Source organism: Cydia strobilella, chromosome 3 (genome assembly GCF_947568885.1).
Source record: "Cydia strobilella chromosome 3, ilCydStro3.1, whole genome shotgun sequence".
Lineage (NCBI taxonomy): Eukaryota > Metazoa > Arthropoda > Insecta > Lepidoptera > Tortricidae > Cydia > Cydia strobilella.
In genome coordinates this window covers 12,018,831-12,044,080 of record NC_086043.1, presented here as the reverse complement: position 1 = coordinate 12,044,080, position 25,250 = coordinate 12,018,831, and the positions used below count along the sequence as shown (strand labels likewise).

General features: G+C 36.9%; 3 protein-coding genes across 4 annotated transcripts in view; all 3 read right to left on the bottom strand.

Moving 5' to 3' along the window:
- LOC134755915 (nuclear speckle splicing regulatory protein 1) overlaps nt 1–25,250 on the bottom strand; it is a 283,664-nt gene that overhangs the window by 234,027 nt on the left and 24,387 nt on the right. The gene's annotated exons all lie outside the window — the stretch shown is intronic.
- The window catches only part of LOC134755903 (carboxylesterase 5A), a 31,081-nt gene continuing 6,017 nt past the window's right edge, over nt 187–25,250 (bottom strand). The window contains exons 2-11 of one of the 2 annotated variants that reach the window (XM_063692581.1): nt 7,993–8,097; nt 7,773–7,907; nt 7,363–7,690; nt 6,930–7,129; nt 6,670–6,838; nt 6,450–6,571; nt 2,822–3,050; nt 1,643–1,781; nt 1,045–1,232; nt 187–344 (exon numbers count right to left, since the gene is read on the bottom strand). In XM_063692581.1, coding sequence (XP_063548651.1) covers nt 196–344; nt 1,045–1,232; nt 1,643–1,781; nt 2,822–3,050; nt 6,450–6,571; nt 6,670–6,838; nt 6,930–7,129; nt 7,363–7,690; nt 7,773–7,907; nt 7,993–8,097 — 1,764 coding nt within the window. In that variant the 3' untranslated portion in view covers nt 187–195. Of the gene's footprint in view, nt 345–1,044; nt 1,233–1,642; nt 1,782–2,821; nt 3,051–6,449; nt 6,572–6,669; nt 6,839–6,929; nt 7,130–7,362; nt 7,695–7,772; nt 7,908–7,992; nt 8,098–25,250 lie in introns of those variants that run through there. The other variant, XM_063692582.1, reaches the window with a different exon arrangement.
- The window catches only part of LOC134755913 (cytoplasmic tRNA 2-thiolation protein 2-A), a 177,092-nt gene continuing 156,146 nt past the window's right edge, over nt 4,305–25,250 (bottom strand). The window contains exon 5 of the mRNA XM_063692594.1: nt 4,305–4,565. The gene's annotated coding sequence lies outside the window, so the exon portion shown is untranslated. The remainder of the gene's footprint in view (nt 4,566–25,250) is intronic.

Genomic DNA, 25,250 nt, shown 5'->3' with positions numbered 1-25,250 from the left:
ACAATATTAATCTGTGTTGAAAAAATCATTCCTCTAGCTTCAAAAACCACGGAGGAAACAGTCGAGTACGTTTGTATGGAGAAATGACCACTCCTGTTGGCTCTTAAGTATACCCTCTAAATTAACAAACACGAACATTTGTGATGTGACATGTATATTATAGAAGTCACAAGGTATAATATTCAAGCAGTCGAATCACTGATGTGAGTGATGCGAGTCATCGTCAAGGTCGGCGCGGCGGGCGCACTCTCTCCGCAGCACGAGTGCGCACGCGCACAGCAGCAGCAGCAACAACGCGGACACTGCGCACAGTGCGAACACGCCGCCGCGCAGACGACTTTCACCTGCGATAATACAAGTAATTAAGCTAATCGCAACAACGGTGTGGATTGAACAGACTAGATTAGATACCCAAAGTGGATTTTTAAATGTATAGTATCGAATATATATACAGGTTAATATATTTGGGGCAAAAATATGTAGGTATACACGATCTATTTATCCATAGGTACATTAAAGTATATTGTGTAAATATTTTGGCGGTTTGTCCGTTTCGATATTTAATACCTTGACTGTACCTGCCTGCTGTTATATCTAATGGAAAAAAGAATGCAATGAGGACTTAGTATGTATTCACATAGAGTAACTTATACTAGAGCGGTACTGTCATAGTAAATTTTGTAACCCCAGTAAATTCACTGCCATCTGTTGACACACTTTAAAACTAAAAATAAATATTTATAAAAATACGATAAAATGTATTTAAATATGGATAAATGATTTTTTTATTTGCATTAATTATTTTTATTATTTTAACCCATGTTCTTTCACTGATATGCGTTAAAATTGTTAAATAACAAACGAAACCGTCAACGCCATCTATACGACAGTAGGCCAAAGCTAGTAGCGCCCTCTGAACGAGAATCAAATTTTCTTGATTTTTGAGGCACGTTTTTTCCTTAGACTGTATCCATCTATTACGGAGTTATATCTATCTTTGGTATTCATAATCCTACTACTACCTAATAAATATAGACGGGATACCTTTCTCCAAAGTAAGCGGTTCGGAATGTCCAGCCTCGAATAAGCTAGCTAGTCGCGGCAGGTGCTGGAGCCAAAAGGCGGGGTCTCGCCCTGCGCCTGCATCGCAACCGTCCGTCGTGCACGCACGCAACTCCTGCACATGCGCGTCCCCGGCACGGTAGCGGCGCCACTCTTCGGGGCCTGGAGACCTGCATCGGCCATAAACTAATATACTTACCTATACACTACACTCCCACTTTGTCAGTAGAAAAAGGCGCGAAATTCAAACTTTCTATGGGAAGTCAACTCTTCGCGACATTTTTTTTAAATTTGGCGCCTTTTTCTACTGAAAATGTGGGTATGCCAGAGTATATTTACAAAATGATTACCAGGTATTTAAGCATGGACCTTTTATGCCAGTCATATTTCACTCTCTGAGGGCCAGTTGCACAAACCGCATTAAGCAGCGTTATCATTATTATCAACATCAGTCAGCAGTGAACTAAGTCTATGAAGCTACAAAAAATATATGCTAACGCTTTAACGGTGGCGGACAGTGCAACTGACACTAAGTATTCTTTGTTATTGCCTCTCTGTTTTCAGCAAAATCTTAACTTACCCAAATTTTACGAAGTTGGTGATGTACTTTTGAAACATGGAAGAAATCCTTCTCTCATCTCTAGTCGCTGGTCTTCGCGCTACTTGAAGCATCAAAGCGTCACCAAATAGAGACACCAAATCTGTTCCGTGTACGGCTCCTGGGGTAGAGGAAAATTTATTTATTTATTTTTCCCCTTACTAGCCGGAAAGCCGTCTTTTATCCTTTAAAACAAGCGGGGAAAAACGCATTTTATCCACTAGTGGGGAAAGTAATTTTGACCTTGGATGGAGCGTGTTTAAGTTGCTTTTGACAAATAACAAAACGTAAAACGCTCATAATAATGGTTCGTTCCATATTAATTATCATTAAATAAATGGTTTGAAAATTTAATAAAAAATACCAAATGTAGCTTTATTTAATGATTTTAAGTCATAAACCTTAAATTCCATAAGAAACATTTGTTTTTTTTTTAATGATGTTGATTGTAATTCTGAACGCACAAGTTGAGTCGATGCAATTTCAAAACGCATCGTCAGAAATGTCAACATTGTCAACAAAAATTTTCTCACCTCACCGTACACTGTCTTGTACAACCGTACAATTTTTGTCGTTTGTAAACCTCTCAATACCTTGATACTGGCGAAATAGTCCCACTGGGCTGAAGCCATAATTTTAAAAGAAGAAGAAGAAGACTCCGACACGTAAAAATACACAACTTCCAGAGTTTTCTATTATAATATCCTATTATCGTAAAAAAAATGAGTGATTTCAGTGATGACGATGATCTAACGCCTGTGGATGTTGCACTTTCCTCGCTATAGTGAGGGGAAAAGTTTTGTGTTACACACGAGTGCAAATGTATTTTACTTCTCGTGTGTTGAAATACTACTTTGCACCCTTGTATAACAAATAACTATATTTTTATAGGAATTTTTAGAGGAAATTTTACTATATGTTAATTGACAATCTTATTTATGCACTATTAAAGGCAAGGCAAATAAATGCACTGTGACGTCTGCAGTTAGTACCTCATAATAGAACATGGCTTATAATACCTATAGGTAAAACTGTAGTCCGGTGGGTAATTCATTAAACGTCTGTCCCAATTCCCAAAAGCATTCAAGTAAAGTTAGCATGGGAAACGAGTAACGAGTGTCAGTTTCGTCTTTTATGTATAGTCGCTGAAAGCTTGGTTACCTGTATAATTGATCTGTCTTCCTTGCAGATCGACCCCGCCGGGCTGCGAGTACCGGTACACGAACAGGCGCGACACGCGTCGTGCCAGCCGCGCGGCCAGCAGCGCGCCGCCCGCGCCCCAAGTGGCTGCTGTCTCTGCGCGCCCTGTTGCCTCCACACAGGATAATACAGATCCCTCAGAGTCCTGTGACAGTGGGCCCCAATATTCCCAACGAACCGCTTGGGATAGCTGCGGATTGTAAAAGCGACTAAGGGTTGATTGAAAAGTTCGCGGCCTGACCTATAATAAAAGTTTTTTTAAACATTCTTTAGCTGACATCCTGCCGTACAATTGCGAGTCGGACTCGCGCACGAAGAGTTCCGTACCATTACGCAAAAAACAGCAAAAAAACCGGCCAAGTAAAGTGCGAGTCGGACTCGCGCACAGGGACCGGACAACCCTTTCCGCGATAAAACCCTTTCAATGGGCGACACTTAAACACGGCTAACACATTGAAAGACTTTCCCTTTTGAACTGCAAGCCCATTCATACCCTTACCTTTGACTAACCCTTACCGAAAAGCTAACCAAAAATAAGGCTAGCTCTTAATAAGGGTTACCCTTATCTTTAAGCGCTTTTTATAAAGGTTTCCCTTTGCGTGAAAGAGACAGGATTAGTATATATCTACGGTAGTATATGAAAAGGAAAGAAAATACGTGCCTAGTCAAAGAACGCCGCCGTCGCCGCCGACGATCGCTCGGATTCGAAGTAATGTGTGCTTTATGAACAAGGTAGACGACTTAAATTAGCACGCTTATATGCTAAAAGGGAAGCCCTTTATAAGGCTAACCCTTATAAGCAATATGCAAGGTGTTGGTGAGCGGATGATAAGGGTTTTGTAAGGGTATTTGGGCTACCGATTACTCAAATGTGGTAGCCTTATATAAGGGTTTTTAAAACCAAAACAAAGGGTTTCGTCTGGCAAAGGGTATGGTGAGTTAAGCCTTATGCAATACCCTTATAAAACCCCGATAAGGGATATCCCATCCCTGCGTCCTACATCCCCGCCTGCAATACTTACCATCAACATTTATAATTTATATTTAGTTAGTATTTAGAATAAGTTTTTATTTATTTAACTATCGATTACGAACACAATTCATAGTGCATTTTATATTGTTTAAACAGTATTCCATGGCTTGGTTTTAGCATTTGATTAAACAATATTTCTTGTGGGGCTTGTTTTCCTCTTTTTAGTGTGCAGTCGGGTTTTTTGTTTTTTTTATATTAATTATTTTTTATTTATAACTTTTTAGTTGTTTTTATTTAACGAAAATGTTGTAGATTATTATGTAAGTACCATTTGAAAGTTCTACGACGACGACCAGATTCAAGACGAATCCCGTCTTGATCCCGTGATCAAGACGAATCTAATGATACCTCATACATCAAATTCTTTCAAAGTGAAAGTAAAGAAAATATTTTCTCTGTATCCTGTAGGACTTTTGGGATAAAATGTATCCTATGACACTCCCGTGATCAAGACGAATCTAACGATACCTCATACATCAAAATCCATCAAGCCGTTTAAGCTACAGGAGGCCACAAAGAAACAGACATACATACATACACTCGAAAAACATTACCCTCCTCCTTTGGCAGTCGGGTAAAAAATGATATTAGAAACCTCAATATCATTTTTGAAGACCTATCCATAGATACCTCACACGTATGGGTTTGATGAAAAAAAATTGAGTTTCAGTTCTAAGTATGGGGAACCCCCAAAATTTAGTTTTTTTTTTGTGTGAAAATCTTAATGCGGTTCACAGAAATACATCTAGTTACCAAGTTTCAACAGTGCAGTTCTTATAGTTTCGGAAAAAAAGTGGCTGTGACATACGGACGGACAGATTGCAGACATGACGAATCTATAGGGTTCCGTTTTTTGCCATTTGGCTACGGAACCCTAAAAATCACGTTTGTTGTATAGGAGCCCCACTTAAATATTTATTTTATTCTGTTTTTAGTATTTATTGTTATAGCGCCAACCGCTACCGCTACCGCTCCGCTCCAGTGGACAGGCAACCTAACTTTTAGAACCATACTCTAGCGGCGTGTTGACGCCGCAACGGGTCTTTAGTATTTATATAATACAGCAAGTTGTTCCAATTTCTTCAATACTTTTTGATGAAATTTGTAACTGTAAGAGACGTGATTCCACTACTACACGCCAGAGGCCAAACAGTAATCGAAGGATGCTGTATCTCCTCCTTAAAAAAAGGCATAGAGATTTAGAGATTATGTCGGCCAGACGGCCAATAACATCAGAGCGTCAGTTTTTTGGGATGCAAAAGCAGTAAGTAATAGTGGACTATCCTGAAAAGGACGATATAATAAACAGACTATTATTGCAAACTCTTACGCCGTTTACGCGAGGATTGAAGATTGAAGGTAAAAAGCCCTGGATTATTGATAAAGGAAGTTCTCTTTCCTAGGATTATGCAACGCGTGTCAAATGAAAATCGGATTTTAAGCTTTCGGAAATAGCACATTCGTGATTTTATTCCATCGTGTTTTTAAAAATCGTAATTTTGATATTTCGGATTTTTATGTTTAAAAAATCGGGATTATGAAAATCGTGGTTATAAACATAGGAAATAGTACATTTCGATGCTAGTGCGAAAGTATGTCATTACTTCACGAGTACCGAGATATCTCTAGGTACCGAGACTCGGGACGAGTGAAGAATGACATATCCGCACGTGTATCGAACGACGTTTTTTAATACAGTTGCGAAAAAATAAGAAAAGCAACAAGTAAGGAATGGAATTAGAAACTTTTATATTATTAATTCTGTGACACTGACATCATTGACATTGACATTATGAAGAGGTGTTTTTCTAGCTTTTATTCGACTAGAATAGATTTTGTTATTATTATTGAACCCACTTCAATGAGTTTTTTTTTCAAATGCGTGTTCTATAAGACAGAAACAATTGTAAATATTAGAACATTGTACTATTATTACCTAAATATCGTTATTTACGATTATTTGTGTATCGTATATTTATAAAAACAATATGTTGCCTTTGGAAACTTAAAACATTCTTGTAGTAAGATGTTTATAGCTGTTGGTTTTCCATGTATGAAATAAAAAATAAAATAAAAAATACGCCTCTTCTTTGACAGGCGTTCCGTTCCATTCAGACAACTTATTAAGAACGGTTTTTCAACATTAAAAAATAAACGTGTTATAATACTTATAATGATGAAGAGGTAAGTAATAAAATATGAAATATGCATATTTTTCGTATTCTTACATTAACAGTAGGTTTTTATGTTGATTACGACGTTTAAAGGAAACTAATATTAACATTCATCAATAAGTAGTCATGAATTGGAACAAGTTAAAATTTAAAAAAAATTGGGAAAGTAAAAAGCACTAGTTCGCGAAAACCAACTTCCCGCACGCTAAACAGCCACGAAAAGTAGCACTTTTTGAGCAACTGTATTAAAAAACATGTTTCGGAATATTTGGGTGTTCCTATGGCCGTGATAGCTCATAGAGCTATTCACCATCACTTAGCATTCAAAGGATCAATACCTAAGTGAAAATTATAAAACCGTTATTAGAAGTACTTAATTTACCACTGATATTGCATCGGACTTGTCCAATGAAAACATTCGCAACAGTTTTGGTATAACTTTAGTGTCAGCATATTCCGTAACATACGCCTCTCCACGCTTCAATAGTTCATCATATTGTCCGTCTGCAACAGAGAAAAGCAATTTGCCACAGCTCGCATTTGTATCTATTTACTGAACCTTGACCGAAATTTTAATAGATAAGTAGATATGAAATACAAACCGCTGTAGTTTATGGCTTCAAGGTCAGTGGTTCCCAAAAGCAGGTCAAGTTGTATGGTCGGTTGTTTAGTAGCTGAGAGTGCAACCGAAAGTGAATTTGGTAGGTAATACTGTAATTCCGGCAGAAAAATATCTGGTACGGGGCGCATGATGCTGCTCCAATTTGAATTCTGAAAAAATGCGTAAGGTTCATAAAATGGTGAATATATATGTTTTTAAGACAATTATAATACCTATGTAAAACAGGAACTGTGTCATTACCGAATATATGGATAATATGTCAGACAAGGGGCGCGCTCTCAAGCATCGAAGTATTTCTAGGTCTACAACGCTGGTGCACCCTAGAGAACGAGCTAAATCGCGCGAGATCTTCTCAGCGTCAGTGGCGTTATAGTGCATGTCTTCACCCAAGGCGTGCCAAATATCACGAGGTGACATTACTATCGCACGTTGAAATAAGCCTGTCAATACAAAAAACAATGAATTAAGAGTTTGCCAAGTTAAGTGTACAATAACACATCAGGCCCCGTAGCCGACATGCCAATCGCTAACGCTACGTAGCGATCGAAGCGCAACGGTCACTGTCACACTAATATGGAAGAGTGATAGAGAGACACAAAGCGATTCGATGGCGAAGCGATAGCGATTGTCACCTTGTCTAGGCCGGTTAATCTTTATATTTTTTAAGTTTTACCAATAGCTCTTGGAGAAGTAATGTGATGCAGTATACTGTCAGCACCCGCTGAATGCCCTAAGAGGGTTATTGTAGTCGGGTCACCACCGAAGGCAGCTATGTTTTCGCGAACCCACAACATTGCCAAGTACTGATCGAGCAGGGCGAGGTTTCCGCGAGCAGCGATAGAGCCTAGTGTGAAGAAGGAGAGAGCGTGAAGGCGATACGCCACCGTCACCACTACGACCCCTTCTGCGGCCAGCTCTTGGCATGGCAAAGTCACTCCACCGCGAGACCATGATTCACTATACAATATCACCATCACGGGTAAAGATTTTCCATCCGCTCGCTTTCTGAAAAACGTTACGACATTAAAGTTTGTACGTTATTGTTTAATGAAACTTATGTTGATGGAATTCTCAATTTCTTACCCGTGGTGTCCAGATGTTAAGGAAAAGACAATTTTCACTGAAGTTGTCGCTTTCACTATCGTTCAACTGCGGACACCGCTGTGGCATCTTGTGTGCAAAAAATGTACGACTCCATCCAGGATGTCGTGTTGGGGCCTGAGTATTATAAATGGTATTCCAATATGTATTCGAACGTTACACATTTAAAAACAATATATATACGACACTTTGTGAGACTTACAGCAAATCTATGTGTAGAAACCGAAGAAAAATCATTAGCAGCGTAGGGAACTCCAAAGAAAACTTCGACAGGAGTTAAAGATGAACTTGTTGTGTAAACCCTTATCTGAAAATGTATATAAGATTTATAGAAGACTAATAAATAAGACGGGTAGCTAAAAAATAAAGTGCAATTCCGTTGCCAGGGAGGTTTTGGGATTATATAAATGCAAAAGTGTGTTTGTCTGTCTGTTCTATTCACGCTTAAACGCTTAAAACGCTTAAACCACTGAACCGATTTAGTTGAAATTTGGTATAGAGATAGTTTGAGTCCCGGGGAAGGACATAGGATAGTTTTACCCCAGAAATCATCCTTTAACCCCTTAAAGGTTGATTTCTGGGATAAAAACTATCCTATGAAAAGGGGGTGGAAGTCTTCCTTCCTGCAAACAAACTTCCACCCCCCTTTTCACCCCCGTGAAGAGGGGGGTGGAAGTTTGTATGGGGAATCGATAAAAAGCAGATTGGGTAAAAAAATACCTACGCAAATTACTAACTCCACGCAGACGAGGTCGCGAGCAAATGATAGTAGGTACTGTCACCACCCCAACTATTACTATTAAAATCTACTCTTATGCTAAACACCTCTTAAGAATCTACCCCTAAAATTGGCCATGTGATCGTCTAGATAGTAGTTAGAACCCCTCGAAGTGTACCGCGGAACCCTAGATTCTTTAATGAGTATCAACTAAATTTTGGACTCTGGTATTATTCTATTATTAACTATATATTAAAGAATTTTTATATTTATGGTACTGAAGATATATTAATATGAAACTAAAGAATATTTTAATAGTTACAGTAGTAAAAATAGTAGATTGTGTCGCTAGGGAGGGAATTGACATATTTGCGGTGAGGCCGCACATCGAATCCTGAACGAAGCGAATGATTCCATAATTGAAAACTGAGCGTGGCGAAGCATTCTAAAATAGTATTCCGAGCGTAGTGATGAAATTAATATTACAATTTTGTTAAATCTATTCATGTTAATGTAAATGCTGTTAAAGGCTTACTACATATGACATTATTTAGGTAATTGCAGCATATATGGTTAATATGAGGTTAAAAATGTATGTATAAACTCTTTATTGTACAAAGACAGAACACAAATATGGCACAGAAATAGGCAGTACAAAGGCGAACTTATCCCTTTAAGGGATTTCTTCCAGTTAACCTTTGAGTAGATGAGAATTGATGAAGAACGGTAGACAAATATAGCACTGCGTACAATAGACTAGAGGAAAGTCAATAAATTTATAAAAGAGGGCGAAAATAAATAAAATAAGATAAAAATTTGAAGTAACAGTATAACAAATATATATAATACCTACGTTTTATAAAATAAATATACATCCATAGTCACAAACAGTTAATTCTGGTCCGATAGCCACAGTTTCCTTAACTGCCCCTTAAGCGATGCAACGGACCGCGATTTCCTTAAGGAGGGGGACAACTCATTCCAAAGCTGAACCGCTCGTACCGCAAAAGATTTACCATACGCACTAGATTTGTGATGAGGTGTTGCCAGTGCAAGATTTGCACTCGATCGAAGGCGATGGCCACTACCATCTGCCATAAATTTGAATTTTTGTGAGAGATAGACAGGAGAAGAAGGAATAAAAAGAACATTAAAAAGAAGAGAAAGAATATGCAGATCCCTGCGACGGCGGATGGGAAGCCATTTAAGTTGATTACGAAATAGGGAAACATGATCGTATTTCCTTAGACCGAATACAAATCTTATGCACATATTCTGTAGACGTTCAAATGTTATTGGAAAAATGAGTTTAAAAATGTTTTTGGTGAAGTCCCGCTACGCCTATTAAGCCTTCGGGATAACATACGAAGCAGCACTCCCAGGATAAGCCCATTTACACCCTAGCTTTTTAGGAAAAGTTATAATTATACTATCACCTTCTAAACGATGTGTGAGTTCACACGTACTGCTTCGCATGCTCGATGCGGGTCAGAAGGCCTTATCCCGTTTTAAAACATCATTCGGGTCACCTATCCTAACATTGTAGCCAGACGGGCTATGACCAACGCTTCGCAACCTAAGCATTCCTAGATGATCTGATGAAAGAAGCGCCAAGTATCATCAGTCAATCAAAATTACTTCTTTTTTATGTTCAAAAGCTAGGGATACTAATCCCTTTTCCCAATTCCCAGAACTAAAAGTATAGACTAAATTTCTAATCTTTTAGATGTATAAACGAAGCACTAATGTTATTTGCTATATTTTATGAGACTGAAATATCAAGTTGAGCATTATTCCACTCAAATTCCCATTGGACTGCTCTTGCCTGCCAAGGGGTCCCTAAAACAAACCATTCTTCTATCCCAGAACGATCTGTATGTCTAAACCCATCTTGATATTTTAAGAATTTATTTTGCAAATACCTTAGAAACCTGATTGCAAAACTCAGTACCTCGTCTTTACTCCAAAAACCAGAAATTTAATAGATAAAAAAAATAAAGATTTCATAGGAATTTAATTTATTTTCCCCAGATAAATTATAAGTTTGAAAGATTTAGGCAAAAGAATCCTTTACCTTTTAAATACTCATATTTTAGGTTAATGAAGCCATATTTTTAAGTCTTTAAAAGAAGAATTTATATCAACCATATCAGAGTCTTAGACCAAGCATAAAAGAGACCCTACACACAAATACCTACAGACAAATAGTGTATGACTCTACCCTATTTATAATCCTACCCTCTGGCCCTACTCTAGGTACACCCAAAGCACAGATCGCACTTACCATTGACCTAGTGCCTTGGAATATACACAAGTGTATCCCTACTAGAAGCTGGAAAGTTCGGTAGACCAAACCGAGATTAGCAAAACTAATGGTCCGTGTATTTGACTCCCCCTCCTACGCCCGCGGGCTAAAAGAAGTAGGAAGTAAGTCGCCCTATTCCGTGTCTATCAGTGGATCGGCACCCTTTGCACACACCAGCACCAACCACATGAGAGGTCCTGCCGCAACTAAGACTAAGTATATAATAACAGTCACGACAGAATCCTTCCCCGCAATCAGCACTAGCATGCGCCAGAGCTCCGAAATATATAAATATATTTAATAGGGGACCAGATCCCAATTACTGCCGACTTTAGTGAGCTCAGATTACTCCGAATGGCACGCACGTGATGCCCTCACTTCCATCTAACAGCTGGGCTTTGAGACCTGGGAGATAGTTCATCTCTTATGTTGGTAAAGAAGAGATGCCAGGCCCTCTCAAGCCTGGAACTAAAAGACTCCTAACCACCCATCACCTTTAATACCGCCAGGCGTGATGAATGTTTAGTTGGACAAACTGTCAGTCCAAGCAATGATCTGGCTTCAAAAATAGCAAAAGACCCCATAGAAAAGACACTAAAATAACTAAGAGTAATTTTACTAGTATAATTCACTCACAAAACAAACAAACTAAATAAAGAAGTGAAATTCCCTTAGGCACCATTATCCAAGCTTAACATTACGAAAATTACTTCTCGCAAAATTAAACCTAGACACAATTTCAAGTACCTGCTATGCAACGATATTGTCCCTGCATAACGTGGCGGCACTTAGAACAATACAGTGTAGAAAATTTCACTTCACGGCACTCAACACTACACACAACACATCAGTAAAGAATCTCCACCATAGTCCAAGTTTAGCGTTACGACGATATTGTCCCCGTAAAACCAAACACAGACCAATTCCAAGTCCTTGCTATGCAACGATATTGTCCCTGCATAACGTGGCGGCACTCGGAACAACTCAGTATCGAAAACTTTACAATAAAATAAAACCCATACATAGCAGCAAAGAATCTCCACAATAGTCTAGGTTCAGCGTTACGACGATATTGTCCCCGTAAAACCAAACGCAGACACAAATTCTAAGTTTAAATTTACCAAGATAATTCCAAGTAAAACAAACACAGAAAAAGTAGCAGAGAAACTTCGCTTACCAGTACGAAAATTACGCCCAAAAGCCAGAGTCACGACTAGTCCGATGGTTGAAGAATGAATGAATTCCCCCGTGCCCGCTCCGGCCTTTTATACCTTTTAGTAGCGACAGGCGACTTGCGACAGGCGACAAGCGACCAGCGACCGGCGACTGACGACAAGCGACCGACGACTAGCGACATAACAATAGGATATTGACGACAAGCGACCAGCGACAGGCGACCGGCGACCAGCGACAGGCGACCGGCGACAAGCGACCAGGGACAAGCGACCGGCGACAAGCGACCGGCGACATAACAATAGAATACTGACGACAAGCGACCAGCGACCGGCGACAAGCGACAAGCGACCGGCGACTGGCGACAAGCGACCGGCGACATAACAATAGGATACTGACGACAAGCGACAGGCGACCGGCGACAGGCGACAGGCGACCGGCGACCGGCGACCAGCGACAGGCGACAAGCTACAAGCGACAAGCGACAGGCGACAAGCGACAGGCGACAAGAGACAGGCGACCAGCGACAGGCGACAGGCGACAGGCGACAGGCGACTGGCGACAAGCGACAGGCGACTTATTAAGACAAACATTATCCAAAAAGTACCAGGATACCAGAATTGAGAAGGAGGTCGTTCGCCCCATGGCACATAACGGCGCTCGACTCAAGAAGAAGGTCATATGTCCAATTGTGATTACTAATCCTTACGGCCTATATCTTAACGTTTACAATCACTAAATGTCGATTTCCCCGATATCTATCCCTTTCACGCACGCGATGTTTTAGAAGGACAGAGACATTTACAACGACATCCACATTTCACGCACACATAGATAGCAGTTCAGTTTGAGGAGCCCAAACAAATTATAAAAGAAGGTGCGTTCTGAAATCCATTACGTATGAATCTGATATATTATTTTACTTTATGATATTTTTAGTTTATTTCCGAATTCTTCACTCACTTCAACGTGTTTTACGTTTATTAATAACAAATATGTTTTAAAACAACTTCCGGAAATTAAGATTTAACTATCTTTTACACGTAAATTTTACGATCAGAATGTAGTATCAAAAACGTTATTGCATGTCATATTGTACCAGGAGCACCTAAACGTCAGTTCGACATCCTGTCAAGCTGTCAGTCTCCGTGTCATTGTCAGCGCGCTGCAATTTGTTATTGAACCTTTTTTGTTTATTTCTAAGTTAAAATACGGATCAATTTAACGAGAACACTAGTGTTAAATAATAAAACATGGAATTAAGTGCTTCAAGTTTCATCTGTCAGAATACTTAGTGGAATTATGAACGAAATGTGCGACTGAAGAGGATTTCAGTTTTACAAAGGTATATTTTCCCATCTTCTATGTTTTTTTGTAATGAAAAATGAGCTTAATACTGAGCTATTTGGATACGACCAGTCACAGCCGCCCCCGATTTAAGTTTATTAGAAATTATTACAGTAATTTATAAAAAACTTCAATCTACTCTAGATTAGTCGGAAATTTCCCCCCATTTCTAAACGTGTAGTGTGTATTCCAATACTAAGTGACCGCTAGTGACTCAGCTCTGAAATCAGTTCATTAGAACTCTGTCAATGAATAATGATGACTCTTTCCCCAGAAACTTCGCTCCGCCAGAAATACCAGGTTATGAGTCCGGTAGGTTCTAATAACCCGTCCTTGCCAGTTCATCCCGGCAGCGGCGAGTATTCCTTCCCTCTATGCGCCGTACCCCTCCGTAGAAGAGCATCTAATGAAACAGCAAAGACTTTCCATGCAAAACGAAGAGACCTTTAATTTTTATAAGTACGAAGCCTTCAAGCCTCATCGCCAGAAATTCAAACCAAATTTCATTACCCTATCACCTCCAGTCACGTTTTTTGGCGCATGTCTTGTACTTGAATAAAATATACCGACTTAAGTTTGTTTGGGTGTTTTTTTTTTTATAAAACAAACTTAAATTTGACACAAATAAATACCCCATTATGGTATGATAAAATATTTGCGTCTAAACTAAAGCATCGCTTAATCAAAATAAATAACAATAAAATTATTTGCTCAATAATATACCTCACTTCCATGAAACCATATAATTGTACTTCATTAATCTCTTGAAAAGAGCCTCGCCCTTTCTAGACGCTCACGGCCCATCAAAATATGTCGAATGTCGGATATATCCCATCCAAGCCAAGGTGTGTAGAGTTTCGTATTGGGCTTATTACCTTGTGTAGTTCTGGCTACAAAAATCTACCCTTTAAATGGGTCTAGTCCAATGGACTTTAACCTACTGATAAGATTTTTCCAGCCAGATGTCCCATTTTCCCCCCCGTTTTGTTCCCCTTGCAAATGCCGACAAATCTAGTTTACTTTGATTACCCTTAAGCTTTTGTCTATCCGTATCAATCCATTCTTTCCAATAAAGAACATTCGTCATCTGTCATCTCATATTCATACACCTCTGGCATAAATCATCACAGACTCATAACTATAAGTACTCAACACACACACACACAATCATTCCTCCTCAGTTACGCTTACGCACGATTTCTACAGACAGCCAAAGCTTTTCTATGTAATCAAAAAAAAATGTTTTTATTATTATTTCATTAAAACTTGAATTATAATAAATAATATTAAAAAAAAAATACACCTATCCTGTCATAATCCATTATTCCTAAGTCTAGATGTTACAAAAAAAAAACTTGTGGCTTTCATCCCGAGCCTACCCTTTAATAATTTTTATTAGATATTTTTACTTATTAATTACTATTTATAAAAAATTTGAGCAATTATTAAAATTAATTGACTAACGCGAAGAAAAAAAAAATGCACTTATTTAACTTATTTTCACGATTTTGCATTGACTTTCAATTGAAAGCTTCATCGGAGATGACACCTCATGACCTCATTTGCCCCTGTCCTTTGCCTAACAATGTCGTTCAAACTCAATATTGCCACACCATTATGCAGTAAATCAGCGTTGGAGAAATACAGTTAGTTGCAGAAAAATCGACCCACCTTGCATACAATCTATGCAAATGCTAACCGAAAATGTATAAGGATAGTGGATATAGGATCTGCACAAACGCCTAGGCATAGCGCAAAGTGAAAGGTTTTTGGATGAACTAAATGACAACCTCAGATGGTTGCGGCCCTCAATCATGAAGAATCGAGGAAAAGAACAAACGAAAAATACTGCCAACTGTACATGAAAATATAATCCCGAGTACCTCAATTTATTTCACTTACAACAAGGGTGCTCTACAAAGAACCAAAAAAATTTCACGCAGTAATCATATATTAGCTAATTGTCATACAACTCCGGTCTCATCACCTTAATACTGGGCAATTTTGGTTTCATGAACCTACCTAAGTCACTTATTTAAAACAAAACTGGACTAAAAACCTGGTATGAGTACCATTTTGCCTTCATATGATTAGTCCACTGGCCAATCAAAATAATTCAACCATACTCTGAAATAAAAAACCATATGATATCTATAATGCTAATGATGATGATAGTGATGAATCATAAATTTTAAGAGCCTACCATATATGCTGCAAAACATGTTCATTTTAATTTCCACCAATGATTATTAACAACCCCCACAGCATTTACACCACAAACATACAACAACAATATCCCTTCATGTCAGATCGGGTTTCAAAATTTATAACATAAAACATTTCCTATTTTTTTTTTTTTATTTGATTTTAGCTACCTCATATTAAAATAGTAGAATAAAAAATGTAAGTTACAAATATAAATTTTCTATTGAACGTTCAAAACTGTTCATTCTTCCTTGGTCGATGTCTTTATCCCGTAGATTGTTTTGAAAATTCTCTGCAGTCCTTATGACGGTGGCAACAGGAAAACAGTGGTTGTCTTTGCTTGGTTACACGAGCGTCTTGAAGACCGGCCACGATGTCTCTTGTTTTACAATTGGCAGCACAAATATTCACCTTTCCCACTACACTATAGTATTGTATTGTACTCTTGAAAACATGTAATCACTATTTTCTTACACTATAATTCACACACAATAAACCACACTAGACTTGAATCATAACACTTTTAGACTTTTATGTATCCTAGGAACCAAGTACTTAACCTACTAACTTTGTTTTATAACACTGCACAAGTGCATAACCATAACAACTGGTACAAGTAAGATTTAAAGAATTTTGAAAGAAAACAGACTATTGAACTAAAACAACTTGATTAGAAATGAAGCCCTAAAACGATCCAAAGCAAGGTAATAAAAATTGCAACATTTGTCTAATAAAAATTAACCCAGTTCACAAAAAATACATAAAAGTTGAAACTTATTCACTACGCGAGATTCGAACTCGGATCTTATAAGAATATATATCCCATACGTTTGTCTGCCCTAGAGACCGCTAGACTATCAGAGCGTTAGGAAACTTGACAAATTTAGCAATGACTTTCAAAAGAACACTTTTTAGATTTCTTTTATTTTTTCCACGTGTTTTACGCACACAATAAGATAATAACCAACTAAAAGATTTTTATTTTTACTAAGAAAACCCAAAACCGAACGCAAATATACATATACACTGTAAACAAATTATTACGGATTTTTTTTTTTTTTTTGAAAAGCACTACTAATTAATATTTACGTAGATAGAAAACCCAACAAGCCCGTATATTAAAATTCCGAAATGTTTCTCCGAGTTCGTCAAAATATTCGTACTCACCTATGTACATTCCTCACTCTGTTACACATGTTACACTTAACTGATGCACATGTTTTCGTGCTTTCTGACTTACAAAATACACTACACGTACACTACGTATTTCATTTTCGCAAATGAAAAATAAAACAATACTCGCGCACATAAATAACTATTTTCACTCAAATACGCATTTCCGCTAATTTATAAACCTTGTCCGAGATAGGTCCGGCATTCGTATTTGTCTAAAAACACTATTTATTTCACCCTGACACCTAATACCATATTTCTTGTTCAAAACAAAGTTGTCTTGTTTACAAGACCGATATAACTGATCATAACTGATTTACCCTGATTTCATGGCCTACTTTGTTTATATGCGGCTAAACTAAACTTGTCAGTGTTCTTCATTTGTTTCACAAAAGCTTTTAATAATTAAAACCCACTTTAAGTTAAATCTTTACGATTAAATTGACTTAAAAAAAACTAGAACCAGTAACGCGATGTTCACGGGCATACGGGTCTCATTCAACTGTCAACAAACGTTTCAGTCGTAATTTCTCTTTTAAATTCGAAACTATAACTTGATAGTCACGTTCGTCAGTAAAAACGGCGGTAATCTCGAAAATGTATGCGTAAAAAGCTGTCTTCCATAACCGCGCTCCAAACTATGCGTCGCGAATGAGTGTGGAGGGACCTTAAATAAAAACTTGAACCCCGTGCTTGCCGTTGAATTGTATTTTACTTTATCGATTTTTAGAATTGATTTTCTTTATTTTTCTTATATTTAGCAAAATATACGAATAACGTCAACTATAACCCGTCAATGACAAGTAGCAACACCATTAACGAATGTCATTTACTTACGTTACTTACACACTATAATACTAGATTTACATTCGCGTCTCGTGGTTCGACTTATGGTTCGCACAGGAATGTAAACCGGGCTTAATAATATCACTATTCTCCGTCAGATGACGTATTAATGGCTGTCGTTTCCCGATCCGAAAATCTACATTGTCTATACTCATCCTTTTCTTTTAGGTGCCAGCACTAGTGCAAGACAAAGACAGTATGACTCTCTCTGTCTACACTTGAAATGAGACAGTCCTTTGACAAATTTTATTAAAACAATTACACATTATTAAAATGAATGATATTTTATAGCAATCGATGAATAATAATAATCAACCTTAAAATATGGAATAACAATAATAAAAGAAACCGTCATCTACAAATTAATTCGATCATTGCAATTCAAAAACCGTCTAAAGTACGATATATACTAGCTGGCTCTAACTTTACATGTATTTCAAATTATATAACTTGGTAAAATTTATCAACAGGAAGACTATCTTTTATTGCATAAATGAAAATGGCAATTTATTTATTTATTTATTATCGATACTAAATGAAATTGATCGTGCGAACTCGTCTTTTTGCATAAACGTCATTCTCTATGACCACACGCAAACATACATTTCCTACAACCAGCAACACGCACGCATACACTATGCGACGAAATTAAAAACACGTTCCGACACTCCTGACAATACACCAAACAGGACCCACACAAATTGGTCGGATTCAAAGAATGATTTCGAAAATAACTTGTCTATAGCTCGTGAAGCTGACTTAGATATAGGACCCCTATAGATGGCGCTAGTAAATTAAGATTAAAATTAACAAAAACGCTAATATTATATCATCTAAGGTTTTTAATTTTTATGTAAAATCATTTGAATGGTAAAAACGCTTTTATACAATGTGAAAAAGTCAATAATTGATCATTTAATCTTAAACCATAAACTATTTCTAGAGTAAGATGGAACGTTCCTCTTTCCTTTTCTAGCTCTAAATTATTATTTTTTTGTCTATGGTATACTTTCGCTGCCACCAATCCGCCATATTTCGGATCCTGTTGTTTATTCTAGTTTTTTTCTTCATAAGATGACTTTTATCAGATTACTACGGCAAAAATACATTGCTGAACTAAATTTAATGACAGAATTTTAAAACAAAGAATATTCTCCTAGGGTTTCATAACGTTTTCGCGAAATCGGACAAATATATCACAAACGTCAACAAAATGGAAGTACTTAACATGTTATGGAATGTACAGTGAATTTTCCCGTCAAACAAACGATGTTCCCAGTGTCCTCAAACAAATACAAATTTTAGACTGCACAACACATTTCAAAATGAGCCTAAACAGTGCGGATGAAATGGATTAATAGTTGAAAACCGTCGCTTCAAGCAAGGTAAGATTACGTTCTTGGTTCTTCTTTTAGACAAGTTACTGCTGTTTGAAAACTGTTAAAACCTACTATATCACTAATCAGAAAATATTTGTTGGAAATTTGTCCTATTTTTCACTTAATCTACTTTTCGGACTGATCTTAACTGTTACAACCTAGCTTTTGAATCTCCCATTCCACCACTATCACTTTACTTGAAATGCTTATGTGTGACGTGACGTGTTATGTTGCCTTATTGTTATGCTTTGTGCAACAACATGACTTTTCTTTTATTGAAAACCGACAAAGATCAAAGTAAAAATCAGTGTTATTTTTTTTTCCAGCAAACTGAAAACTATTGAAATGTTTCCCGGTGCTTAACATACATGACTGTTGTTGAAGACAGGAGTTGTAATTATGCTGTGAGGACTCCCTTTGCTGGTTTTAAAAGTAAGTACTCTGTCAACATTCAAATACTCTTAGCTGGTTCTACTGTATATGGAATTTAAAAAAAAATGTTGTTGCTCTAGAAAAGATAATTGGCAATTTTTTTTCTGAAATAAGGCTTTTCGAACTTGAAAGTGCAATATATTATAAAAATCATAATTGTATGATAACGTGGGCTAAAAATAAACAGGCTTTGCTTGGCCAGTTAATGGCAATTTATCACTACACTATAAAACAGAGTCCCCGCTGTGTCTGTCTGTGTGTATGTATGTTCGCAACAAACTCTAAAATTAATGTACGGATTTTAATGTGGTTTTCTACGAGTAGAGTAATTTTTGAAAAAGGTTTAGGTATATAAATAGTTGAGGTCTTGCGTAACCCTTGCGAAGTCGAGGCAGCTCGCTAGTAATGAATATGTATTATCTCTTAACAAGGAACCCACTGTTGTTTAACAACTTAAAATATGTGGACCTAAGACCTTTCTGTCAGCACAAACCATTTATCATTCCAGAAAGCTTTTTATCAATATTACATACTTGCTCACTTACTGACATGTATTCTTTTTCCCTACTGAATTAATTAAATATTGGAAGCAATTTTCAGAAACACATTCTTTAACTATACTATCTGTTGCCACAATTTATTCCTACTTGCTTATGCATTGATCATTTTAAACTGAGTGACTGAGTTTTGGAATGAGCGCCTTAATTTTTCTGGAATGGTCGCTAAATATCATTTTAATGTTAACTATCTACTCATTTATTTTACTGGTAATAACTATTCCTCTATTGCAATAAATTTACCATTATATGCCGAATTTTTCAGCAAGCAACCTAGTTGCCGGCCGTCCGTGATACTTCAAGTCGAGCGAAGAAGATTTCCATTGCTGCTTTCATGGGTCCTTCCAAATGTTTCGACAATTCCCTAGTAAGTACAACTATAACTAAGTACTATACCACTCAGAACACAATTTTTAGACCAAGTTCTACTTAGAAAATAAAAAACTTAAATTTTTCATTGTTCAAAAATTAATAATCTGAACTGTTTATTCTTACTTTTCTTACTTAACTGAGAAGACCCTATCTCTAATGAATAATAAAACACTTAATTAGACTTATAAATATAACCTACTTTAACTAACTTTTACATTTTCAATTTCAGTGTTCCCGGGGATTGTCCGTGTCACAGCATCATTTATCCGGTTGACTTCAATGTACATCTACAGACTGCTTCTTCTTATGAAAGGTATCTTATCTCATTATATAAATACGAAACCTATTATAAGCTAAAAAAAAAACTCATGACAAGTCTGACATTAATATTTCAAAACTGAACGGTGAAAAAGCAGAGAGATGAAAACTGTTATTTAGCCTAACATACCTTATGCTAACTCTGTCGACTTAGTAAACACTTAATCTAGCTTATCTATGACCTAACCCTGGAAATGAGTCCTGTAAGGCAAACATTCTCAAACTTTTTTGGATTTTGAAAAATTTAAGCACTGCCTATAAAATTTCCCAAGGATGTATTTGTATATATTTTTATTAAGTTATCACAACATTGCCGAAATTTGGGAGAGTACATGCGACTGTGTACCCGACTAAATGCAGACTGGTTTTGTTGAAGTAGCCTCATATTTCAATACACTTCACAAGACTTAAAAGTAATGACGCGCCCACGCGAATGGATGTCTGAAGAAAAATATTGTTGTTTTGCCCAGCTAAAACTGACTAAGGCTACTTATTTTTACTCTTCATTAACTGAGATTGCTAACATTTGTATATTTTATTTCAGGCTACAAAGGGCTACTGATACTTCAATACTCCAGTTCTATGGCCGTATATCAAGAATTTTGCTGCAACGATAGCTGCCGTCTTCACTGCACGCTACAGAAAAAATGAGCTTAACGTTCTTTCTCCATCTTAGGTACTTAGAATGCTAACTTAAACAACTATATATTATTATTTTACTGTAATCAGAACACGATTTGAAAAACACCGTCAGCAAAACAGTACTATAATACACATACTACAACTATGCTTATGTATGCACACCGTTCGTCCAGATGCTTTAGCGCGTAACATATATTAATCGATTTTCATGAAATTATTTGAGAGAGAACAAGGCAGCTCACAGATGCCCAATAGATAATTGTAATGACTATACCAGTAAACTATACACATTTCAACGCTATTCCTGGTAAATATTGAGACTTTTAGGGTTCCGTACTAAAGAGTATATAGATAAATGTCCATACATATGTGTATGTCCCACTAAATTTCTAATGATAATTGTATGATGTACTATTACTTGATATCTTAGACTAAATTTCCTAACATGTGCGTTAGATAACTGCTTGTCAGGCGTACCCACTCAAATCCTTGTTCATACATCCATAAATACACGTTCATCCTATAGTAGCAAATTGTTGATGTCTACATATACCAATCAACGTGAACTTAGTTCCAACAACATATGTGATTGTCTCTTAGAGCCAAGCTCAAATAATAAATTGTGAATAGCTACTTTTTTCCCAATATGGAAGGCAAAGAACAGCCGGACTACTTGAATGTAAGTGTTAACCGTCGCACCGCAAAACCAAAGGGATCGCAAATGCGTTGTCGGCGTTACCGAATACGCCCCCTCTTCCTTAATATTTTTGCGTAACAATTACACGCCCCCATAATTTTTCAACTAAAGCATACCTACTTACACAAGTAGTTATCTTAGCCTAGGTTATCTTAGGTAAGCTTATTTCTAGACTATTGGCAACGGCCTCCTAGCTCAATCGGTAGCGATCTATAAATGTAGCCTGACAGAGGCATGCACCTACGTGTATTTTACCACAAATATGTGCTCCCAAGTCTTGAATATTATTTATTTATTTATGTATGTACTTTATCAATATAGATACTGCACTACGCCACCTAGTATAGGGAGCGTGCATGAACTAGAGGGCAATGCAATTATATAGAGGCAGCACATGAGCAGTCAGATTTTTGGCATGAAACGTAAATGTGAAGCTTATGCTTCCGATGTAACCCACAAGGTGGCGGCACCCACTATACTAAAGAAAACGTACGAGAACGGTAGATGGTAGCACTTTCTTTGTCAATGTGCATATTTATGTTTCCGATTCAGGCCACTAGATGGCAGACCCTCCAATGCTATAGACCGTCCACGTTTGCTTACACTGAGGTTAGATTGATATGTGAAGCTGTTCCGAAATATTTATTTATTTATTTCATTGTTATTATTGATACCTGCGGAGGAGCTAAATTCTTAACGAATCTATGACGCGCGGGAAATAAGTGAAAGTTTTTGCTTAAAATAGCCATTTTAAATGATAAAGTTATACTATATGAGTTTTAATTATGCTGTTTTGTTTTTCAGATATCAAGAACGCAAGAAAATGAATCTACAATTGATTTTTATGACGACACACATACTAGCTCGTGAATATGAAAAGGAATCCCCACCCCACGGCTAGAAAAGAAATGAAAATAGTAGAACTAGTTTATTTTTATTTTATTTCTATGTGTACATGGAAACTTTTGAATAAAAAATATTTGTTTCATGACTTTTATTCAAAACCACGACAAAAATAGCAACTATTGAATAATAAACAATGTTTCAAGACTTATTTAAATCTACAATAATAACAGAGTCCAAAATTAAATGTACCCACTCCATTTCACGTCAACAAAATGTAGCCAAAGGCTACTTTTGCATAACTATATTTTGAAAACCGATAGTAACCCAGGTAAATTACATCCTGCGTCACGGCTTCCACAATGTCACCACCCCAACTATTACTATTAAAATCTACTCTTATGCTAAACACCTCTTAAGAATCTACCCCTAAAATTGGCCATGTGATCGTCTAGATAGTAGTTAGAACCCCTCGAAGTGTACCGCGGAACCCTAGATTCTTTAATGAGTATCAACTAAATTTTGGACTCTGGTATTATTCTATTATTAACTATATATTAAAGAATTTTTATATTTATGGTACTGAAGATATATTAATATGAAACTAAAGAATATTTTAATAGTTACAGTAGTAAAAATAGTAGATTGTGTCGCTAGGGAGGGAATTGACATATTTGCGGTGAGGCCGCACATCGAATCCTGAACGAAGCGAATGATTCCATAATTGAAAACTGAGCGTGGCGAAGCATTCTAAAATAGTATTCCGAGCGTAGTGATGAAATTAATATTACAATTTTGTTAAATCTATTCATGTTAATGTAAATGCTGTTAAAGGCTTACTACATATGACATTATTTAGGTAATTGCAGCATATATGGTTAATATGAGGTTAAAAATGTATGTATAAACTCTTTATTGTACAAAGACAGAACACAAATATGGCACAGAAATAGGCAGTACAAAGGCGAACTTATCCCTTTAAGGGATTTCTTCCAGTTAACCTTTGAGTAGATGAGAATTGATGAAGAACGGTAGACAAATATAGCACTGCGTACAATAGACTAGAGGAAAGTCAATAAATTTATAAAAGAGGGCGAAAATAAATAAAATAAGATAAAAATTTGAAGTAACAGTATAACAAATATATATAATACCTACGTTTTATAAAATAAATATACATCCATAGTCACAAACAGTTAATTCTGGTCCGATAGCCACAGTTTCCTTAACTGCCCCTTAAGCGATGCAACGGACCGCGATTTCCTTAAGGAGGGGGACAACTCATTCCAAAGCTGAACCGCTCGTACCGCAAAAGATTTACCATACGCACTAGATTTGTGATGAGGTGTTGCCAGTGCAAGATTTGCACTCGATCGAAGGCGATGGCCACTACCATCTGCCATAAATTTGAATTTTTGTGAGAGATAGACAGGAGAAGAAGGAATAAAAAGAACATTAAAAAGAAGAGAAAGAATATGCAGATCCCTGCGACGGCGGATGGGAAGCCATTTAAGTTGATTACGAAATAGGGAAACATGATCGTATTTCCTTAGACCGAATACAAATCTTATGCACATATTCTGTAGACGTTCAAATGTTATTGGAAAAATGAGTTTAAAAATGTTTTTGGTGAAGTCCCGCTACGCCTATTAAGCCTTCGGGATAACATACGAAGCAGCACTCCCAGGATAAGCCCATTTACACCCTAGCTTTTTAGGAAAAGTTATAATTATACTATCACCTTCTAAACGATGTGTGAGTTCACACGTACTGCTTCGCATGCTCGATGCGGGTCAGAAGGCCTTATCCCGTTTTAAAACATCATTCGGGTCACCTATCCTAACATTGTAGCCAGACGGGCTATGACCAACGCTTCGCAACCTAAGCATTCCTAGATGATCTGATGAAAGAAGCGCCAAGTATCATCAGTCAATCAAAATTACTTCTTTTTTATGTTCAAAAGCTAGGGATACTAATCCCTTTTCCCAATTCCCAGAACTAAAAGTATAGACTAAATTTCTAATCTTTTAGATGTATAAACGAAGCACTAATGTTATTTGCTATATTTTATGAGACTGAAATATCAAGTTGAGCATTATTCCACTCAAATTCCCATTGGACTGCTCTTGCCTGCCAAGGGGTCCCTAAAACAAACCATTCTTCTATCCCAGAACGATCTGTATGTCTAAACCCATCTTGATATTTTAAGAATTTATTTTGCAAATACCTTAGAAACCTGATTGCAAAACTCAGTACCTCGTCTTTACTCCAAAAACCAGAAATTTAATAGATAAAAAAAATAAAGATTTCATAGGAATTTAATTTATTTTCCCCAGATAAATTATAAGTTTGAAAGATTTAGGCAAAAGAATCCTTTACCTTTTAAATACTCATATTTTAGGTTAATGAAGCCATATTTTTAAGTCTTTAAAAGAAGAATTTATATCAACCAT